The sequence below is a fragment of the Microchirus variegatus genome, assembly GCF_963457635.1.
Source record: "Microchirus variegatus genome assembly, chromosome: 3".
Taxonomy (NCBI): Eukaryota; Metazoa; Chordata; class Actinopteri; order Pleuronectiformes; family Soleidae; genus Microchirus; species Microchirus variegatus.
The window spans coordinates 10,666,093-10,687,233 of record NC_139804.1 but is presented as its reverse complement, the minus strand read 5'-3'; the positions used below and the strand labels follow the sequence as shown (position 1 = coordinate 10,687,233).

At 41.1% G+C, this 21,141-nt stretch overlaps 1 protein-coding gene across 1 annotated transcript in view; it reads left to right on the top strand.

Annotated features, from left to right (window-relative positions):
* Positions 1 to 21,141, top strand: part of citb (citron rho-interacting serine/threonine kinase b) — a gene marked incomplete at both ends in the record, with an annotated part of 91,826 nt that overhangs the window by 61,781 nt on the left and 8,904 nt on the right. Inside the window, 15 exons of the mRNA XM_083886813.1 lie at positions 6 to 146; positions 438 to 557; positions 6,567 to 6,858; positions 8,177 to 8,335; positions 8,666 to 8,689; positions 9,598 to 9,768; positions 11,445 to 11,625; positions 13,075 to 13,163; positions 13,255 to 13,359; positions 14,428 to 14,597; positions 15,556 to 15,600; positions 18,435 to 18,515; positions 19,088 to 19,223; positions 19,430 to 19,569; positions 19,811 to 19,903. Coding sequence (XP_083742939.1) covers positions 6 to 146; positions 438 to 557; positions 6,567 to 6,858; positions 8,177 to 8,335; positions 8,666 to 8,689; positions 9,598 to 9,768; positions 11,445 to 11,625; positions 13,075 to 13,163; positions 13,255 to 13,359; positions 14,428 to 14,597; positions 15,556 to 15,600; positions 18,435 to 18,515; positions 19,088 to 19,223; positions 19,430 to 19,569; positions 19,811 to 19,903 — 1,947 coding nt within the window. The remainder of the gene's footprint in view (positions 1 to 5; positions 147 to 437; positions 558 to 6,566; positions 6,859 to 8,176; positions 8,336 to 8,665; positions 8,690 to 9,597; positions 9,769 to 11,444; positions 11,626 to 13,074; positions 13,164 to 13,254; positions 13,360 to 14,427; positions 14,598 to 15,555; positions 15,601 to 18,434; positions 18,516 to 19,087; positions 19,224 to 19,429; positions 19,570 to 19,810; positions 19,904 to 21,141) is intronic.

Below are 21,141 nucleotides of genomic sequence, written 5' to 3'. Positions count from 1 at the left end.
CACAGCAAGAGAAGCTGCAGCAGCAGATGGATGCCCAGAAAACCCACATCTTCCGTCTGACCCAGGGACTGCAGGATGCTCTGGACCAGACTGACCTGCTGAAAACTGAGAGGACTGACCTGGAATACCAGTTGGAGAATATCCAGGTGCTGCTACACACACAAACACATTGTATTTACTATTCATGTAATGGAAGAAAAACATTCTGAGTTCCCAGTTACTACATGCTTATGTGCGCATGATAAACATGGAGAAAATATTTCTATTATTTGCTGTCTTGTTTTTTTCCCCCACTGTTTTTCCATTTTAAAGCTACAAGCCCATACCAGCATCCCATACTGTGTTTGACCCGTCAGCATACCTCCCTCTCTCTCTGTCTCTCTGTGTGAAGTGAAGTACTTGAGGAGAAATTCATGGCAGTAGTGATGTTCACTTAGCTCCACCTGCAGGCTGTGTACTCCCATGAGAAGGTGAAAATGGAGGGAACCATCACACAGCAGACCAAGCTCATAGACTTCCTCCAGGCCCAGGCTCACGGTGGCTCCAAGAAGAAGAAGGTCAGAGGGGACTCGATTTTTTGGTATTTTCAGAAAACCTGAGATGGATATTTTTTTCTTGCCCACTCACCACAATAGATTTAAATCATATGTAAAGTAAGCAAAACATTTATGACCAGTTATTACTTGAGTTATTACAATGTTATTATTATAATCATTTTTTATATATATTTTTATTAGAATTTTGTACAAGACAAATTACAAAAACAGACAGAAAAAATGGAGTAGAAACAACAAGAAAACAAAACACACAACAACAAAAAAACAGGGCATATTTAAAATCAATAATGAAGTACACTGCTGCATCACTGACAATAGAATTATAGCGCAAATACTAAAACAGAGGTGGTAATAATAATAATAACTTTATTTATAAAGCACTTTTCAATAAAGGAATCCATCTGCACTGGGGGCCGCTCATGGCCCGGGGCCAGGACGCCTCCACCCGGGCACCCACCTGGGCCACAGCAGTGAAGCACTGCCATAGACCCCCCACCAGACAGGCTGATGTTCGCCACGAGTTAGAGACATACCAGCGCAGACGGCTCCCATCGAGGAAACACTGGAGACACTGAATAAAAACCTAAAACTAATGGATATATGGAATAAAATCATAAAATCTACATAAGCTAAAAATATAAAAATAAATAAATTAAATAAAATTAAATATTACTAATAAAATAGATAAAATGCAAATAAAATACCATAGATAAAAATAGATAAAATTAACTCACATAAAATAAAATACTACTAATAAAATAGATAAAATGCAAATAAAATACCATCAATAAAAATAGATAAAATTAATTCTCATAAATGGAAATTAAATATACAAGATATAAGGGGGGCTAAAATATAAAAACTGACTAAGAAGATAAGACATTATTTAAAAGCCAAATTAAATAAGTGGGTTTTGAGCCTGCTTTTTGAAAATATTAACATTCTCTGTGGCCCGGTAAAAAAAATAATAATTAAACATTTACAGGAAATGTTTTAATTATGATTATTATATGTTCTTGTAAGACATTTATTAACAATACTTAAACACCAACTATAGAGTCTTACAAAAAGACACTCGTGAAATTAAATAAATAATACACATTTTTCTCACTTACGTTAAATATTAATTAAGTAATCGGCCAGTGATTCTTAAAACAAGCCATGCAATGGTCACATTTAAAAGTAAAATAAAGCAACATAAATAAAAAAGTGGTAGTGCCCCCTCATCTGGTGCAGACAAATGGCCCTTTTATTCTCCGCACCGCCCCTGCGCTGTTCTCTTCTCCCTCTCCTGCCCTGCTCGTCGCTTCTGCGTCTCCAAGCGGTCATTTCATATCTAAAGCAGACTGGATCATTTCTCTATGTGTTTTATCTCCACATTAAAAGAATGATCTTTATGACGAGGATGGAGTACAGTCGCGATGAAGTGCAGGTGATCCGAGCAGATCTGAGTAAAGCGTGACAAACTCTGAAGAGCAGAGCACACTTTTCATAGTTTTTACTCCGTGGTCTTAATCTTTGTGAAAGAAGACGCTTTAACGCTGTAATTAAGGGAATAACAGATGCATCAGATGAGCTGATCTCTTTAGTTAACTGCTCAAAGAGAGAGAATGTTCTCTGGTGCGAAGTGAATGCTGCGGAGAGTTCATAATCAGTGCCGCACACAGCCAAGTTTCGCTTTTGCGCAGAGACTTTCGAGTTTAACAGGTGCTGTTCCACCGTGAACTCGCTCTGTTTCGACCGCCGAATTATCAGTGCATCCCTAAATATAACATCTTTATTGACAAGAACAATGTAACTGTAATAATGACACACTTTATAGTGTGACTTGGGTTTCAATCGGCACCAGGACAAGCGTGCGCTGCGCCGATTACATGGGGGAGCATGCTCTCTTGTTCCCCGGTATAGAAAAAGCCATGGTGTATAAAAAAATCTATTTAAAATAAATTAACAAGGCTTATAATACACTGGGGGAAACCCTGATATGGTAAAAGCAATTCTTAAAGATAAGAAGGTCCAAGACCCCTAAGACATTTAAAAACCATTAAAAGGATCTTAAAATCAATCCTAAAACACACAGGGAGCCAATGCAGTGATTTTAAATGTGCCCGCCTTCTGGTCTTCGTCGGCACAAGTGCCGCTGAATTTTGTAAAAGTTGTAAACCTGAGATGGTTCTTTTTGGAAGACCAGAAAGCAGGGCGTTACAATAGTCAATACGACTAGAGATAAAAACTTGCGTTAACGTCTCTGTGTTAGCACGAGAGAGAAAAGGGCGGCCTCTGGCTATGTTCTTTAAATGATAAAATCCTGTTCTTGTTACTTGTTTAATGTGTGGAATAAAATTGAGCTCAGCGTCAAAGATGATGCCCAGGTTCTGTACCTGATTAGAAGGATTTATGGAAAGTTTTGCAGTTTTGATAAAAGTTTCTTTCTCTGAGCCTCAGGATCGATAATTAAAACCTCAGTCTTGTCCTGGTTGAGCTGTAGGAAGTTTTCTGCCATCCAAGATTTGATGTCTAAAATACAATTAAATATGGCATCAATTGGCCCTGTGTCATCAGGAGACATGATATATACAGCTGAGTGTCATCCACATAGCTGTGGAAATTGATACCATGCCTCCTCATGACATTTCCTAGTGGGAGCATGTATAAATTAAAAAGTATAGGGCCTAAAATTGAGCTTTGGGGCACACTGCACTTGATTTTATGGATCCTTAAGGAGTTTGTGTCCAAACTTACAAGAAATGTTCTATCCGTGAGATAAGAACTAAACCATTGAAGGGCAGTAGCAGAGAGGCCGACCAGGTGTCTTAGTCTGTTCAACAGAATTGGGTGATCAACTGTATCAAAAGCTGCACTCAGATCCAACAACACAAGGACTCTAAGCTTGTGTGAGTCCAAGTTGCATCTGAGATCATGAACAACCCTCACTAGTGCCGTCTGTACTATGGTTAGTCCTAAAACCAGATTTTAATTTTCAGATGAAATTGTTATTCAAAAATTAATTTAGCTGAATAAAAGCAAGTTTTTCAAAAATTTTGCTTAAAAATGGTAAGTTGGACACTGGTCTGAGCTCGGGCATCTGTATGCAACTGGATCCAAAATGTTCTTCTTCAGAAAGGGTTCCACTACCCCCATTTTAAAGGTGCAGGGAAAGTACCCGTCTGAAGATGTAGTGTTTCCTGATAGTTCGCACCAAGGTCTCCCGCTGAATAAAACTGGTGACATAAAAAAACATCTTCTACCGCTTATCCGGGGCCAGGTTGTGGCGGCAGCAGTCTGAGAAGGGACGCCCAGACCTCCCTCTCGCAGGACACATCCTCCAGCTCTTCCGGGGGGACCCCAAGGCGTTCCCAGGCCAGTCGAGCGACGTAGTCACTCCAGCGGGTCCTGGGTCTTCCTCTGGGTCTTCTCCCAGTGGGACATGCCCGGAAGACCTCCCGAGGGAGGCGTCCAGGGGGCATCCGATAAAGATGCCCGAGCTCCGATGTGGAGCAGCAGGGGCTCTACTTTGAGCTCCTCCCAGGTGACAGAGCTCCTCACCCTATCTCTAGGGGAGCGCTCTGCCACCCTGCGGAGAAAACTAATTTCAGCTGCTTGTATCCGGGATCTTGTTCTTACGGTCATAACCCAAAGCTCATGACCATAGGTGAGGGTAGGAACGTAGATTGACCGGTAAATCGAGACCTTTGCCTTTCGGACCGATACAACGACTGCATTACTGCGGCCGCTGCCCCGATCCGCCTGTCAATCTCACGCGCCATCCTTCCCTCACTCGTGAACAAGACCCCAAGATACTTAAACTCCTCCACTTGAGGCAGGATCTCTCCACTGACCCGAAGGGGGCAAGCCACCTTTTTCCGGTCGAGAACCATGGCCTCGGACTTAGAGGTGCTGATTCTCATCCCAGCTGCTTCGCACTCGGCTGCAAACCGCCCCATCGCATTCTGGAGTTCCTGGTTCGAAGGAGCCATCAAGACCACATCATCTGCAAAGAGCAGAGATGAAATCCAGCAGCTCCCGAACCGGACCCCCTGGCCCCTGGCTGCGCCTAGAAATTCTGTCCATAAAAATAATAAACAGAACCGGTGACAAAGGGCAGCCCTGCCGGAGTCCAACATGTACTGGGAACAAGTCTGACTTACTGCCGGCAATGCGAACCAAGCTCCTGCTCTGGTCGTACAGGGACCGCACGGCCCTTAACAAAGGGCCCCTGTCCCCATACTCCCGGAGCACCCCCCACAGAATGCCACGAGGGACACGGTCGAAAGCCTTTTCCAAGTCCACAAAACACATGTGGACTGGTTGAGTAAACTCCCATGAACCCTCGAGCACCCTGCGAAGGGTATAGAGCTGGCCCAGTGTTCCATGGCCAGGACGAAACCCACTTTGTTCCATTGGAATCCGAGGTTCGACTATCGGCCGAACTCTCCTCTCCAGTACCCTGGAATAGACTTTCCCCGGGAGGCTGAGGAGTGTGATCCCCCGATAGTTGGAACACACCCTCCGGTCCCCCTTTTCAAAAAGAGGGACCACCACCCTGGTCTGCCAGTCCAGAGGCACTGTCCCCAACTGCCACGCAATGCTGCAGAGACATGTCAACCAGGACAGCCCTACAGCATCCAGAGACTTTAGGTACTCAGGTCGGAGCTCATCCACTCCCGGTAACCCTAACCCTAACCCTTGCCACTGGAAAGCTTCCTAACTACCTCAGTGACTTTGGCTTGGGTAATGAATGAGTCGACCTCTGAGTCCCCAGCCTCTGCTTCCTCTAGGGAAGACGTGTCAGTGGGATTGAGGAGATCCTCGAAGTATTCCTTCCACCGCCCGACAATCTCCTCAGTCAAGGTCAACAGCTCCCCACCTCCACTGTAAACCAGTGTTGGCAGAGTACTGCTTCCCCCTCCTGAGGCGCCAGACGGTTTGCCAGAATTTCTTCGAGGCCGACCGGTAGTCCTCCATGGCCTCCCCGAACTTTTCCCAGACCCGAGTTTTTGCTTCTGCGACTGCTCGGGCTGCTATCCGCTTGGCCTGTTGGTACCTGTCAGCTACCTCAGGAGTCCCTCGAACCAACCAGGCTCGATAGGACAACAGTGAGAGACCTACCTCCCACCCGAAGGCAGAGGGACACAAACCTTTTATTCTGCGGAGAGAATTCCAACACATGGAGGCTGAGATGGGGAGCTATAAGCAAGCCACAGCAGCTCGCAGCCTCTCACCTTGGGCAACTCCAGAGTAGTAGAGTGTCCAGCCTCTCTCAAGGAGTTGGGTTCCAGAGCCCAGACTGTGCGTGGAGGTGAGCCCGACTATTTCTAGTCGGTACCGCTCCACCTCCCGCACAAGCTCAGGTTGTTTTCCCCCCAGCGAGGTGACATTCCATGTCCCCATAGCTAGAGTTGTTGTCCCGCGATTGGGCCGTCGGGGCCCCCGCCCACGACTGCCACCCAAATCACACTGCACCGACCCCTTATGGCCCTTCAGGCCCACGTGACCACGCCCGCCATGAAATAATAAATTTATTCAATGTTTTATGCTACACAATTGTGAAAATGATAACATAGGCAATGTTTACAAAAAATATTTATTAGACAAATTTTAAAAAAAATCTTGCCAAAAAGAATGGGGGAACACCATACCCCCGCGTCCCCGACCACTACACCCCTGAAGGATTTACGTCACGGTCTCGGGTACACAGATGCAAAGACTGCACCACAATACAGGATGGAGATCACAAAAAACAGATTTTGGTGAAATTCAAAGGCTTTACCAACAACAACCCTGTTAAATAAATATTCCAGATTTACATTTGTTGTCCTTAAATATAAAGAGGTAAATTCACAAGAAAACAAGAAAATATACAAATAGAAATAAGGAAAAAACAGCATTAGCTATGTTTCAGTGAACAAAGACAGTGATGCAGTAAGGCAAAGTGGCTATGGAAACAAAATGTGACTGATGCTTATTTTATTGCACATAATATAAAGAGTTTTTGTGTGTGTGTCTCAGGGCCTGTTTGGCCGTCGTCGTGAGGACCTGTTGGCTGCCATGGCTGCTCAGGCCCAGGCTCAGGCTCAGGGACAGGGACAGGGACAGGGACAGGGACAGGGACAGGGACAGGGACAGGGACAGAGCCAGAGCCAGAGCCAGGGCCAAGTGTCCCCCGTGCCTCCCATCCAGCCGGTCCCTCTGCAGTACAGCGACATGAAGGTGGCTCTGGACAAAGAACGAACACGCTGCACTGAGCTGGAAGAGGCTTTGCAGAAAATGAAAGCAGAGTTGAGAACTCTGAGAGAGGAAGGTAAGACTATGCCTTTTATCTATTCTGCTCTCTATTACAGCTGCTGTCAGTGATGTTGTCTTTCAACTAACTTTGTCTGTTCCTTTTACTCGCAGTCCCCTCCCTCCTAACTACATTACTTGGTGAATGTGTTTCGTGAGGGAGCAGGTATTTATTCACAGAAAAACAGCTTAACCTAGTGCGCAGAGAGGACTGCTTTGTGACGCTCTGGATACAGTTTTGTGGGATACTGGGAATAGTTCCTTTCACTCCATCAGTGACAGCAGTCACAATATCATAGATTTGATTTAAAACAAGTTCACTGACAGCAGCTTTATTGTCAGCTTTAGCTATTACTAAAAGTAAATACTTACTATGCTGTAATGTAGCTAATATATTTTTCTAAGGGATACTTTTTTGAGGTGAGGTATTGGAGGCGGTATTGACACATTACCAAACGCTGACTTCACAGAACAGGCTGTCGTTTCCATAAACCAGCCTGGTATCAAAACACTCACTGTCACTTAAAACACTGCAGCCAGCAAGGACAGAAGTACAAACAGATTTTAGCCACTTAACAAAAGACTCGCCTAATAACACCTGTGCCTGCTTAATTTCACAGATAAAGGTACTTTATTTATTCCAAATCTGTGCACGCTCAGTATTTCCTCTGGTCTTAATTTATTTTTATTCCCACAATGATGTTTCCCCCGGCGTTTCCTCTGCAGCTCTTTGGAGATCTCAGTTCTGGCAATGCTCTCTGCACTGGCTCACCATTACAGAGTCATGAGAGAAAACTGAAAGAAATGTTGCCAAACAAAAGGTAGCCATTGCTTTTACAGCCTTTTCTGTTTGGAAACTAAAGTAAACCGGTCTCCCTGCACTGAAATCAATTGAGAAAACCATTCATTGTTGATCCACTGCTGCTTCCATCAGTAAGTTAAATGTGGTCGCTTTTTAGCCTTTTTCTCTATGGAGCTCCCCCTACAGTGTATTTTTACAACACCACCATAAACATCCATCCATTGTTTACTGCTTTATCCTCACTGTTGTAAAAACTCACAGCTGACGTCCCTAATGTTATCACTGCCTTGATCTTATAGCTGGTGCCTTGTTAGGTTGTTTCTGTGTTGTACCATGAAGCAATTTCTGTTTCTGATTCAGAGGACTTGTTGGCAGCCCTGAGAGAGGGTTGCCAGCCCTGATCTTGCAAGTCTGGTTTTCCACTAACAGACAGTAGGGGGAGTATAGAAATGTATATAGTGTTGATATTGTGTCAATGCCTTATTACACAAGCACACTTCAAAAAACATTGTCTATCCATTTAAACTTTAAACAGCACTCCAGTACAAAGACCACAGTAACTCCCCGATCCCGGCCACATCGCGGCAGCAGATGATTATGTCTGCCATGGTAAAGTCTCCTGAGCACCAGCAGGGGCCGACAAACCTAGTGCCCGCCAGCTCTGGACGCAGGAAGGAGACTGCGACACCTGAGGGTGAGTGAAGGGAAGATGTTCACTGATGTGAAACTTGTTCTCTCTAATAGAATATAGAAAAAACACATACTTTTGGTTTCAATCCACCAATACTGTGATTTTACAGTTATGCTGTTAGTTGTCTTCTTGAAATAAAGAGATCAGCCACAGCATTAAAACCAGTTACTGATTTATAGTTGTGGCTGATTGGTGGACATGCAAGTTGATAGCTTTACACTTTATTTTCCATGAACTGGCCCTCACATATTCACACAAGCAGACAGACATACACCCATTCACTCTCACAAAGGATAATCTGTGGATAATCTTTTTCTTCCACACACCTTTCAGAAAGAAGGAGGGTCTCTTTTGAAAGTAAGTCATCCAAACTCGTGGTTTCTGCAGCTTGGTCTCTTATCTCCCTTCTCCTTTTGTCTCATTCACATCCTTAGAGGCCAGATTTTAAAAGCTCTGCACTTTTATAAAATGTCAGATTCCATCACGCTGGTGTTTAGGCTTCAGTGAATTTACTTCTGTGAGTGCACAGCTTTAGAAATCTGAAGCATTCTCTTTTGGTTGCTGAGGCTTAGTCAGTTTGATTTGCAGGTCCTCTCTGCGTGCTCTTATGATACCACCTGAACCTCACATGATCATACACTAACAGAGATGTATCATAAGATAAATGCTATGATTCACAAAATGCTGTTTTTGTTTGAACCACACTCTGAAAGTGATTAAAGGTATTGTTCAGTCTTTGTACATTTTATCTTACAAACAAGTCAAGTTTACCACAAAAGAGTTAAGACCACATGTTGTTAGCTGCCTGAGTATGACATTTTGAAGGCAACAGAAAATAAGATGATGAATGCACATCAGTTCTTAATTTTCAGATGATAATAAATGAATTGAAATACATCTTAAATTCTACACACTGGTCCTTCAAAGCATAGACATAATGTCCATCATCTGGCGACTACAGTGTTGTACAGGAAGTGATTTGGTAACCAAAAACAACAGAAAAGTCGATGTTGACTGAATAATTTCTTTAATATTCAGCAGTGAGTGGGAACAAGCAAAGGGATTGACTTAGTCAATATTCTTCTTCAGCCATCTTTGTCTTCAAAGTTAACTGCTTATGCATTTTGCTGAACACCTTAGAGTTCTCCTTGTTTTGAACTGATTTCATAGCTGTTATGGCATGGTGCACTGAGGTTGATTATGAATCCACATACTGTAGCTGCCACAGTAAGAACTGCCCTCACTGTGATCCCTCACTGTATCAGAGTACAGCCGTCGACTGAAGGACAGTCAGAGAGACAGAGACCGAGAGAGGGAGAGAGTGGTGCACCACAACACGCCTCATCGCTTCACAGTGGGACTCAACATGAGAGCTGCCAAGTGCACCGTGTGCCTGGATACCGTGCACTTTGGTCGCCAAGCCGCTACCTGCCTCGGTGAGTCACGCATGTTCACGAGTTCAGTGAAACACCCTACCACACTTTTTTCTCTATTTTCTCTGTTCATTCGTGTATTCAGTGTTTGACAGAATAGCTAAATTGGTAGAGCTAGTGCTCCATAGGGCAAAGGGTCAATTGCAGTGACCCCTGTTCAATTCTACCCACAATCCTTTGCTGTGTGTCTTAACCCATTAAGCCTGGAAAAAATGTCTCTAAAACCTGAGCTTCAATGGCTACTAAATGACTGATTTCTCAGCCTCTGTAGCAGATATAGGAACACAATTCAAAAAGTATTTGAGAGCTTACACCTGTGGCTTTCCTGTGAAATTTTGTTTATTTAGATACAAAAATATAAAATTAAAGTGAATAACTATTTTCAATTAAAAAACAGTAAGAAAATAAAGTAATATCAACTTGTGTCAGTGCCTTGATTTAGTCCTGATGGAGTGTGAAGAACAAGAACATCATGTAATGACTGTAACAGTCTGCTTCACGTGTGACAGTGATAGAGCTTACAGCTCTGTGGCATCTGCAGGTAAATCCACTATCACCCCTGGTGCGCAGTTGTAAACACTCCGTATGATTACGGTGGTATTTATCGTCATTATCGCCGACCTCGTCGTCTTCAAACATAATTATGTCTTAACCATAAATCCTGGTCGATTTGTTCAGCGCGTTCGAAGTTATCAGCGATGATGTCATCGAAGACTAAACTCCTCAAAATCACTGCCTTCAGAAATCTCTCCGCTTTCAAAGTCCTCCATGTTTGCGTGAAGTAATTTCAAAACAATGTTGCGAGGAACCCTTATACCCCCGAAAATTGACGTATCCGCTTAACTGGCGTCTATGGTAGAATAAAACATGCAGCCGCTCTCCCGGCGTCAATGGTAGAAGTGCGGCAATGCTTTCCCGGCATCTCAATTGAAATCAATGGTCTGTGTTATCCAGAGGTCAGACACGAGAGAGCCTGGCTCACAATCCCCTGTCTAGTTAAGCTCAACTGTGTTCGATTTGGTTGAGATCACAGATGGATCGCAGTCAGTCGAACCACAATGCTCTTACAAAGTTGGAAGCATAAAATATTTTGAGATTCTTTGAAAATAACTTTCACTGGAATGAAGGTGCCTAAAGGCCAATCCAAGAAACATTTACACCATATTTTTGATCCTCCTCCACTAAACTTCAGACACAGTTGGAACAATGCAGTCAAGTAGGAAACATTCTCCTGGTATTTGCCAAACCCAGAGTCAAGAAGAGTCATTGGTCTCCCCAAAGAACATGTTCACTGCTCCAGAGTCCAGTGTGTTTTTAACTGCCTTGTTGCAAAAGTGGTGTCCTTTGACTGTACCAAGTTCACAATTCAGTGAGTTCTTTGGAACAACCCATTCTTTCACAAATGTGTGAAGATAAAGTGCATGGCCAGGTGTGTGATTTTATCGACTTGTGGCAATGGGACAGAAACAAACACTTGAATTCTATGACTGAGAGTTGTGGCCCAATACTGTTGCTTATATAGTAACAGAAAACCCTGAGATACAAACAGTAAATTATTCCTAAAATAACAATGTTAACATACATATATATGTTAGTTGCAGTCTTTATGGACTCTTGTGCTGCTGCATGTACTGAGAAGACAAAACCTTGTCTGACAAACCAGTGTTTTCTCTCGTCAGAGTGTCACGCCTTGTGCCACCCGAAATGCTCCCCCTGCCTTCCAGCCACATGTGGCATGTCCAGCGACTGCTCACTGCATCTGTCTGATGGCCTGTGTCGGGACAAAGGCAGCTCTCCAGGACAGCAGCTCAAAGAAGCCAGTGGACACATGCATCTGGAAGGCTGGATGAAACACCCCAGGTAAGACATGGACACATTTTTTTCTCCTGTTATTCTTTATCAATGACAATCATGAATTGTCTTGAGGAGGAGATTATTGATGAGAATATACATGTCCTATTATTTACTCCTCAAAAGACTCCACTTAAAGAAATGTGCTGAAAAAAGCAGTCAACACACCACTCATCTTTGAAATGTTACTCTATACATATAGATGTATAATATTCATACATCCTATTATCAGTGATACCAAAAGTACGGGTTGTGGCCCCCTGGTGAGCTGTGAATATATTGCAGGTAGGCAGGTCATGAAAAATGTTGTTGTTTATAAAACATACGTAAGTAATATTTATGATAATTAATCAAATAATGACATTATGTGGTTGGATTATTATGGACAATTTGTTTGCAGAGATGCATTTAAGGTTTGAGTGAAGATTTTTTTTAAATTTAAAATGGACTTATTTGGTAATGACTGCTCTGTATTTTATACCTAAATAGCAGAATGACGATAAGAGACATTAAGGTTGCAAGAGCAAAAATTATATTTTTGATTTCTCTGTTTTGCTTTTGGCACAATACAGCAATATAACATATATAACAGATTGCCTAGAAAAAAAGGATATAAGACACTCTATATATCACATTCGTATACCCTCTGTATATACTGTATGTTTGAACATAATATGTTTAATGCAATATTATTAATATTATTAATGCAATAAGCAATTAAACACGTATAATCACCTTGAATCCAATCTCTGCTAATAAACCCTTAGAATGTTTCCCTTTACAATGCTATGATCGTCTAAGACATTTAAAAGATGTTTAAAGAGACTTTGAGTCTCTATTGAAATTAACAGAATTTAAAGGTGCATTATGTAATAAATCTAAAGCAACTGGCCATAAAATGCTCCTAATATGTCACAGAGACTCAGGAATAATGTTCATATAACAAACTGAACTCACCAACAACAAAAGTACAGCCAAAGTATTTGCATTAAAAAAATATATTTTGCAGAATCATGCTTATGTTTTGAAATCATCTTTTGGCATGTGGCGCCACCTACCGCCGTCTACCAATCATTGCAGTCAGTAGAGTCTCAGTTGCCGAGCAACCACGGGTTGCCAGTTACGTCAGAAAATGAAACCTAAAAGACCTCTGTATTTTGAATTTGAATGTAGTAACCGTTTTTGGCCACATTCTTACATATGGCACCTTTAAGACAATGATCACAATTTTTTCACAAGGGTCCACACCTATTTATGTTGTGTATTAGCCTGGAAGTGGTAATGTTTCTCAGGTTCTTTCTCCTGGTGAAACAGTGCCGTGTCCTCCCACCGATTATGTTCCTTCTGCAAACTCGTTTAACTAATTTTAGGACTTCAGCTACTTAAAACAGTTTTCAAACAAAGGCAATCATAGACATCCCTGCAAAACTTCTTCATGTTCACTTTGTGTGTTTGTAGGAATGGGAAGCGGGGTCAAGGCTGGGAGAGGAAATATGTGGTCCTTGATGGGACTAAAGTGTCCATCTACGAGATAGAGCCCAGAGAAGGTAAATGGTCAGAACATCAACATTTACACATCACATAAAGAGCTTCCACCAGTTTCAAATCTGCATGTTTATTTATGTGTGTGTTGCTCAGATTCAGTAAAGCCAGTGGAGGAGTTTGACTTGTGTCTGTCAGATGGAGAGGTGATGGTTCATGGAGCTGTAGGAGCATCTGAGCTGCCAAACACTGCCAAGTCAGGTAAACAAGTACTCTCTCCAAAACAACTCCCTCACTGTGTGATTTCAAGTTTATCTGTCATGTTCAGGCCCTCTCTTACAGAATCATGTTACAGTCAATAAAAAAATCTCAGGTTTTCTGAAGGTTTTAAGATCATTTTCCTAAAAATGCTTGCCCTTAAAATGCTTTTTCATAAAAAAATAAAATACAATAAAAAAAAATGTTATGTGAAACATGAGTTATGATTTCTTTCACAGTTTAATGGATGCAAACATGTCACACTATTCTATTTTTGCTTTATTGTTGGTTTGAGACACTGCATATACCTCACTTAGGTGAATGATATTTACAGATTTGACCTTCAGCAACCAATGAGTCATGAGTGAACAGCAGTCAAAACACAAACAACAGCTCACTCATACTGTTGTAAGACAGAGCTACAGCCTCCTCTGAGCTGGACACTAGACACAAGACCGTGGTCATATATCAAAAGGAAGCATGTTGTGATGTTTATTTGAATTTTAGAAGTATTCTGAAAACAAAAGATTTCTGAAGTCACATTGGTGATAGAGATTCTTCTGTGGAACAGCCAGACCCTTGACCAATTTAAAAAACTTCTTATCTCTTCTCACTGGCTTTTAGCTCCATTTAAGCAAGATATTGCAGAAAAATATAAGTTAGATTTTTATTGTGCATGGATAGATTTTTTTAAATATCACATAAATATATTATTGTTGTGTTTTTGTTATTCACCTTTTATATCTTTTTGTATTTTTCATTTGTATTTATATTATCTGTACAGCTCTTCCTCATCTGAGATAATCTTTAGTTACTACCCATAAAACAATAATATTCCGAATTAATAATACAATTTGTGTGTGTGTCATTAGGTCTCTTCTGCAGTGAAATTGACATAATTATGGCAGATGTAGATATAATTCAAAATAAATAAATATAAAACATAATAGTTGTAGATGGCACCAGCATCGAAGTAAAGGAGGTAGCAGCCTTTTTAACTTTGTATATGACATTCAATTTATTGTATCTTGTGCCTGAATTCATAATTAACATGTGTTCACTTTGTGCCAGATGTTCCTTACGTCCTGAAGCTCGAGTCTCGCTCTCATGCCCCCTGCTGGCCCGGACAGTCTATTTACTTCCTGGCTCCCAGTTTCCCAGACAAACAGCGCTGGGTGGCCACCATGGAGTCTGTGGTGGCCAGTGGGCGAGCGTCGAGAGAGAAGGCCGAGGCAGATGCAGTGAGTATCTCTGTTATTTCATTATTTCACACAAATAAATACAAATTAATCTGAAAATCAAATAAAAGTATGAGTGAGAGACTAGGAGACACCAGTGAAATGCGTCTATGAAAACCACAACCACAACAATTTACATGATATCATGTGAAATAACAAACATAAAAATGACTCATGTTAAAACATTGCATAATAGAGTAACTGGGGAGTTAAAAATATTTTCAGATGAGAAAAAGAATATTGATTTTGGGATGTTTTCCATAATGGAAGATATATACGAATTTGTGCTGAAATTATGTTTTAGGTAAATCTGAATTCTCATATTAACTAAAAATACAAATGAAGATCTTTTATTGAAAAAAAGGGTAGCAGCTGTAATTTAAGAGAGTTTTGGAAAACATTGCTAATCTCACATCAGTTTCTGATAAGTTTTCATTATATTCCTCAGTGTTTCTGTGTTACTGTTCTATGCATGTGAGAAATCCTGATCCATTTGTGACAAATGCACACAATAAAATGTGAAAATAAGTAAATAAATATTTCCATCTACTCTGATGTTTCATAGAGGGTTTGACTAAAAAGCTATAGTAGAGATGCTTAAGTGGATGATGTCATTAAAAGACGATCAAGGTCTTTTAGTTTGATTATAAATACAGATTTCTATGGTTTAAAGTGTTTTGACAAATGCAAGTCTACTCTTCCTCTGTCCTTGTTTTTAAGATATTTGAATGCATAAATGTTATACGTATAACATTAAGGCTGTCTTTCATAGATCATCCACAGTTTCATTTATAAATATGGTTAATTGTTATCTTCTTCTCCCTCTTCTCTTTCTCTCCTCCCTCTCTTTGTCTTTCTTACCTCCTCTTTCTTGCTTTTTAATCATTCCATAATGTATGTCCTATATATGGGCAATACTGTTGATTTCTGCTCATTCCATTGGGTTTCATCGCACACTTAGGCTGCTGTGTCCAAAAGACTAATGGTTCTGTCTCCTCTGGTCCAGGTAAACAGCTGCAGAAGGTTTACACACAGTGTTGGGCAAGTTAGAGTAATAGTTATTACATATCAATCCTTTAATAAGTAATAATATTACTTTACTTATGGCTTGTTATCAAAGGTATTAAGTTCTTATATTAAAATATGAATCATTGTCTACCACCTTCTCCTCCACAAGAGGGTTGCAGGGCTACTGGAGCCAATCTCAGCAGACATAGGGCCAAACGTGTGCAGAGTGACCTCTGCATGTTTTTGGACTGTTGGAGGAAACCTGGAGAGAACCCATGCACACACAGTGAAAACATGCAAACTCCATATAGAAAGGCCCTTATTCAGATGGGGCACAAACCTGCGTCTTTAAGGCATATTAAATATTACTTTTAACTTTTCAAAAAGTAATGCACAACAAGTTTCTTTTGAACTGAATCCACTTTATTTAAAAATAGTCGTCTCTTAAGCAAAAAACTAGTCACAGTAAACAATTTTTTTAAGTGTTTTCTTCATATTCCATATTGCAACACCAAGGACTATTAATGATTTTACAAATCATTGACTTCACAACTGTCCAGACTTTTTGTGAATTTTCTTAGAAACGGAATGGAATATACACACACACACACATATATATATATATGTACATATAATATACAGTATACTTTGCACTGCATTTAGACAGAGGCTATGACCGAAATCATGTCCAGCTTTTTGTTTTGTTGAACATATCATCAGCATATCATCAGTCTCTGAAGCAGCCATTCTCAACTTTGGGGTCCCGACCCCAATTGGGGTCGCGAGATGATTTCTGGGGGTCGCCAAATCATTTTGGAAAAATATAAAAACATTTTTTTTTTTTTTTTTTTTAATCAAAATTAATGTAGCGTCCGATCAGATGTTAGAATGACGACGAGCGGTTGGGCCGAAAAAGTACACTGGATACACCAGCTTTTCACCACCTGACCGCACTTTACAGACTGTTTTCCCGGCATGCGTACTTAACCCTACCCTACCCCCCTTATGTTTAGAACGGGGGTGAGGGGCACAACACAAGTGCTACACAAATGAAGACGGCATCTCACCCAGTCAAGATCTTTCACTCTGGTGGACACCTAACAAGCGCAGGTTCAAAAACCTGAGTCGTCTGGAGACACATCCTTCCCAGCGGAGAGTTTTTCCTTTTTTTTTGCCCCTCATTTTTATTAGCGCTGCTTTGATGGTCAATATTGGACAGCCATGTTGTTGAGCTTAAAATGAATTAGTACAGTGTAGAATAGCTTACACCCCCGCAAAAAAAAAAAAAGACAAAATTTGACACGTGGACCTCGACAATCAACTCTCTAAATGCCGTGTAATTCCCATCCCTAGTTATCATTTTATTTAATTAAAAATGAAAAATAAAGTTTGAGTTATTTGTTTACATTTTAACCTGCTCAACTACCAGCAATACAATGGGATGTAGCGACAATTGTCGGTCTATTATTCACATGAAAAGTTACCCTCTTGATGCTGCTGTATGTTTTTCAAAAAATCCAAAAGTGTTTCTAAATAATACTAATAGCTGAAGTGTGATCATAAGTGCTTGTCTGATTTGTAAATGCGATGTAGCCAACGGTGTATTGATGGGGCGTTGTTTCAGCACGGCGGACAGTGCTTTATCCATCATACCCATCATGCGTTCACACCGGTGTGTGTGTGTGGTGGGGCGGGGGTTAGGGTGGAGGGGTTCGCGGACAGCCGTGCATGTTAAATTGGGGGTCGCGACTCAAAAAGGTTGAGAACCACTGCTCTAAAGGACATAAAAACAAATCACAGTCTAGAAACACAGAGTCACTTTGCTTATTATTATTGTTGAGAATTGTAATCCAACATACACGACTCGTTACTGGGTAAAGTTATTACAGTAATATTTTACTGAGTAGTGCATAACTGCCCAACATTGTATAGACATTAGAGTCAATGACACACCTGTATTCTGCAGGCACATAGGCAGTGGTGCATGTGTCTGTTATTGTGTTGGTTGTTCACTTCCCACTGCTGTGCTCTCACCTGCTATGATCACTCACTCTTCACTCCCACTGTCCTCTGTGTTGATGTGTAGTCGTCTTGATGCTGCTGTAAACTATTCTTCCCTTTCCTTGGTTGGTTTGCTGTTTTACAACCACACTGGTGGCAGTTCTTACCAAGATGTCTGATCATCTTTGGGTTGATCCTCCTCACTCCTGTCCTGAGGACCAGCGATCACACAGTTGTTTGTGTTTGACCTGGTGGTGTGCTTGTCTTTTCTTCTTTTTTTTCAACCCTGCTGCCCCTCTGCACACTCTTCACAGACTGGGTCTCAAGTCATGAACTGGATGCGATTAAAAGAACTTAAAACTATTATTGAATTAACAACAATGTTTGTCTACTGCTTTATCTTCTGAAGGTCATAGGGCTGCTGGTGTCAATTCCACCTGACATAGGGCAGAAAGTGTACACCCTGAACAGGTCACAGGTCCATCACAAAGAGACAAACAGCCATTCATGCACACATGATTAGAGTGTCCAGTTAACCTCACACATGTAGGGAGAACACGCAAACTACAAACAAGACCGGGATGCAAACCACACACCTTCTTGCTTAGAGGCAACAGTGCTAGCCACGTGCTCCACTGTGTGGCTTGGTCAGATGTCACAGTTATAAAAATAAAGTAAAACATGAGACTGACTGACTGAGTCCCACCTCTGTCTCTCCTGCACACAGTCATTTGAAGTCCTCCTCTTCTTTCCTGCTCCTCTGCTCCTCCCACTGTGGTTGTGTTGAGGTCATGATCCAGCTGACTTCTCAACTTTGCTCTGCTCTTCCAGAAGCTGTTGGGAAACTCTCTGCTGAAGCTGGAGGGAGATGACAGGCTGGATATTAACTGCACTCTCCCTCTCACAGATCAGGTATATCATTATCCGTCAGCTGTTTTCACTGACAGATGTTCCTTCATTTCCATCATTCAGAAACGCAGCTGTTTTCCCACAGTAGCAGTCAGTTCATATGTAGAACGATCTTAATGCAGAGACACAGCAGACGCTCACAGCTCACTGCCAAGGCTGACCACATGTTGCCCCACATTCAATCAATCAATCAATCAATCAATCTTTATTTATATAGCCCACAGTTTACAAAACAAAGTTTGTCTCACGGGACTTCACAGGGTTGGTGACATCCTCTGTCCTTAGACCTTCGACCAGGGTAAGGACAAACTACCAGGGAAAAAACCCTTGTAACAGGGAAAAGGGTAGAAACCTTAGGGAGAACCACAGGTGAGGGATCCACTCCCTGGACGGACAGACGTGCAGTAGATGTTACCCAAAACATACAATACACAATGACAAGAATAAAAAGTGAAAAGTCTTAAGTTGCCAGGATCCATCTGGATCACTGGGTTTGTCACAGCCTGTAGCGAAGGCTGTTGTGGTCAGAGACTTGGGGATAACTGAGTCCTCACCAGAATAATTGTGTGCTGCAGATCGTCCTGGTCGGCTCTGAAGAAGGTCTGTACACCCTGAACGTCATAAAGAACTCGCTGACTCACATCCCTGGTCTGGGATCAGTCTTTCAGATCCACATCATCAAAGAGCAGGAGAAACTGCTCATGATTGTTGGTGAGATATTCTCCTTTGTAATTTTTCAATTTACTGAGCAGCTGGGCACAAGTGCTGACCTTTCATTCTTTAGGTCTCACTTGCAAAATATATTCTATTCTAATTGTGAATTCCCAGTAAAATAAAGGTTAAATAATTGCTAATATAACCTGTGGTTTCTGTCGGTGAATAGTGTCCTTGTCCTTAACCATGTGTATGTGTTACAGGGGACGAGAGGGCGCTGTGTCTGGTGGAGATAAAGAGAGTAAAGCAGTCTCTGGCTCAGTCTCACCTGCCCAGTCAGTCCGAACTGGCTCCTTACATCTTTGAGACAGTGAAGGGCTGCCACCTGTTTGCTGCTGGGAGAGTACGTCCTTACTTACTTGAGAAAACATCTATCTATCTATCTATCTATCTATCTATCTATCTATCTATCTATCTATCTATCTATCTATCTTTTTTTTTATCTTTTGTTGCCTTTGTTGTTTTTTATTATGTTTAATTACAGTGTAAAGGATTGCACATATAAGATATTTGAATTGCATTGACATGAGGGTTTGTGATGCAGGTGTATATTGTATTCAGTGAGACGTGCTTTCTCTTTCCAGGTTGACAATGGTCCTTGTATATGTGCAGCGATGCCAAACAAGATCACCATTCTGCGTTACAATGAAAACCTCAACAAATACTGTATTCGTAAGGTGGGCGTGACCTCTCTGTGCTAAATAAGGTTATAATTATTAACCATGACTACACCATAATATATAGAAAGACATAAGAAATATGGTTACATTCTACTGTATGAAGAGATACAGTAAGTTATCAAGGAAACGTATATAATATGTTGCTTGTGATTTATAGAACATAGATTGAAGACAGCTGTTGTTTGAGTTGCTTAATCACTGTAATGATTGCTTGTTGTTTAACAGAGGTTATGCCATTCCATGCAGGATGTTATACGTCATTTAGGCAATCTTTTCACTACAGTGCTTTGAGTGCTCATTTAGACTAGAAAAACACAATATAAATACAGACACAGCTAAGTTAAGCTAAATGTAATTATAACAACTGAATTGATAAAAAAGGTAGCAGTATTAAAAAGTTCTAGCCTAATGGAGAGATTCCCAAACATCAGAGACCCCAAAAACCTCTGAAACACAACTTTAATGAACATCTTTTTTTTATGTCCAACACAGAATTAGACCTTTTTATATTGTGCTTTTTTTCCTCCAAAGAAATAATATAAAACTAAATATATCCATATATATATACATATAGACACATATACATATTAATATACATACTTCCATATACCCCCCGCCCCCCCCCCCCCACCAGTAAAGAACACACAAAAACTGAAAAACTAAACCTTACAGGATGCTAAAAAAAAATAAAATAAAAATAATAATAATAATAAGGGAGTTCCACTAGTTATATGATTCACAGCTTTGTCTTCTCAAAATGGTCAATAAAGGGTTGCCATATCGCCTGAAGTTTGTTTACATTCCCTCTAATTAATAATTTTTTCCAATTGTAAGAGACTCACTTCTTTCAGTAATGTTGTATGGGCTGGTGCGATTTTCTGCTTCCAATTCAGTAATATCAGCCTTCGTGCCAAAAGAGTCACGTAACGTATCATAGTATATTGGTCATTAGATAAAACTGTTGTGGCCACTTTCACCCCAAACACAGCCCAAATTGGATCTGGTTTGAGTCGAATTTTGAGAACATCCGACAGAGTTTTGAAGATATTGACCCAATAGCTACCGAGTCTTGGGCAGTTCCAGAACATACAGTATGTGCCAAAGAGGCCAAAGCTTGACCACATCGATCACATAGGGGTTTGACTGCAGGAAACATCTTCGACAGCTGCAATTTCGATAGATGTAGTCTGTGTAGTATTTTGAATTGTATCAGACCATGTCTGGCACATACAGAA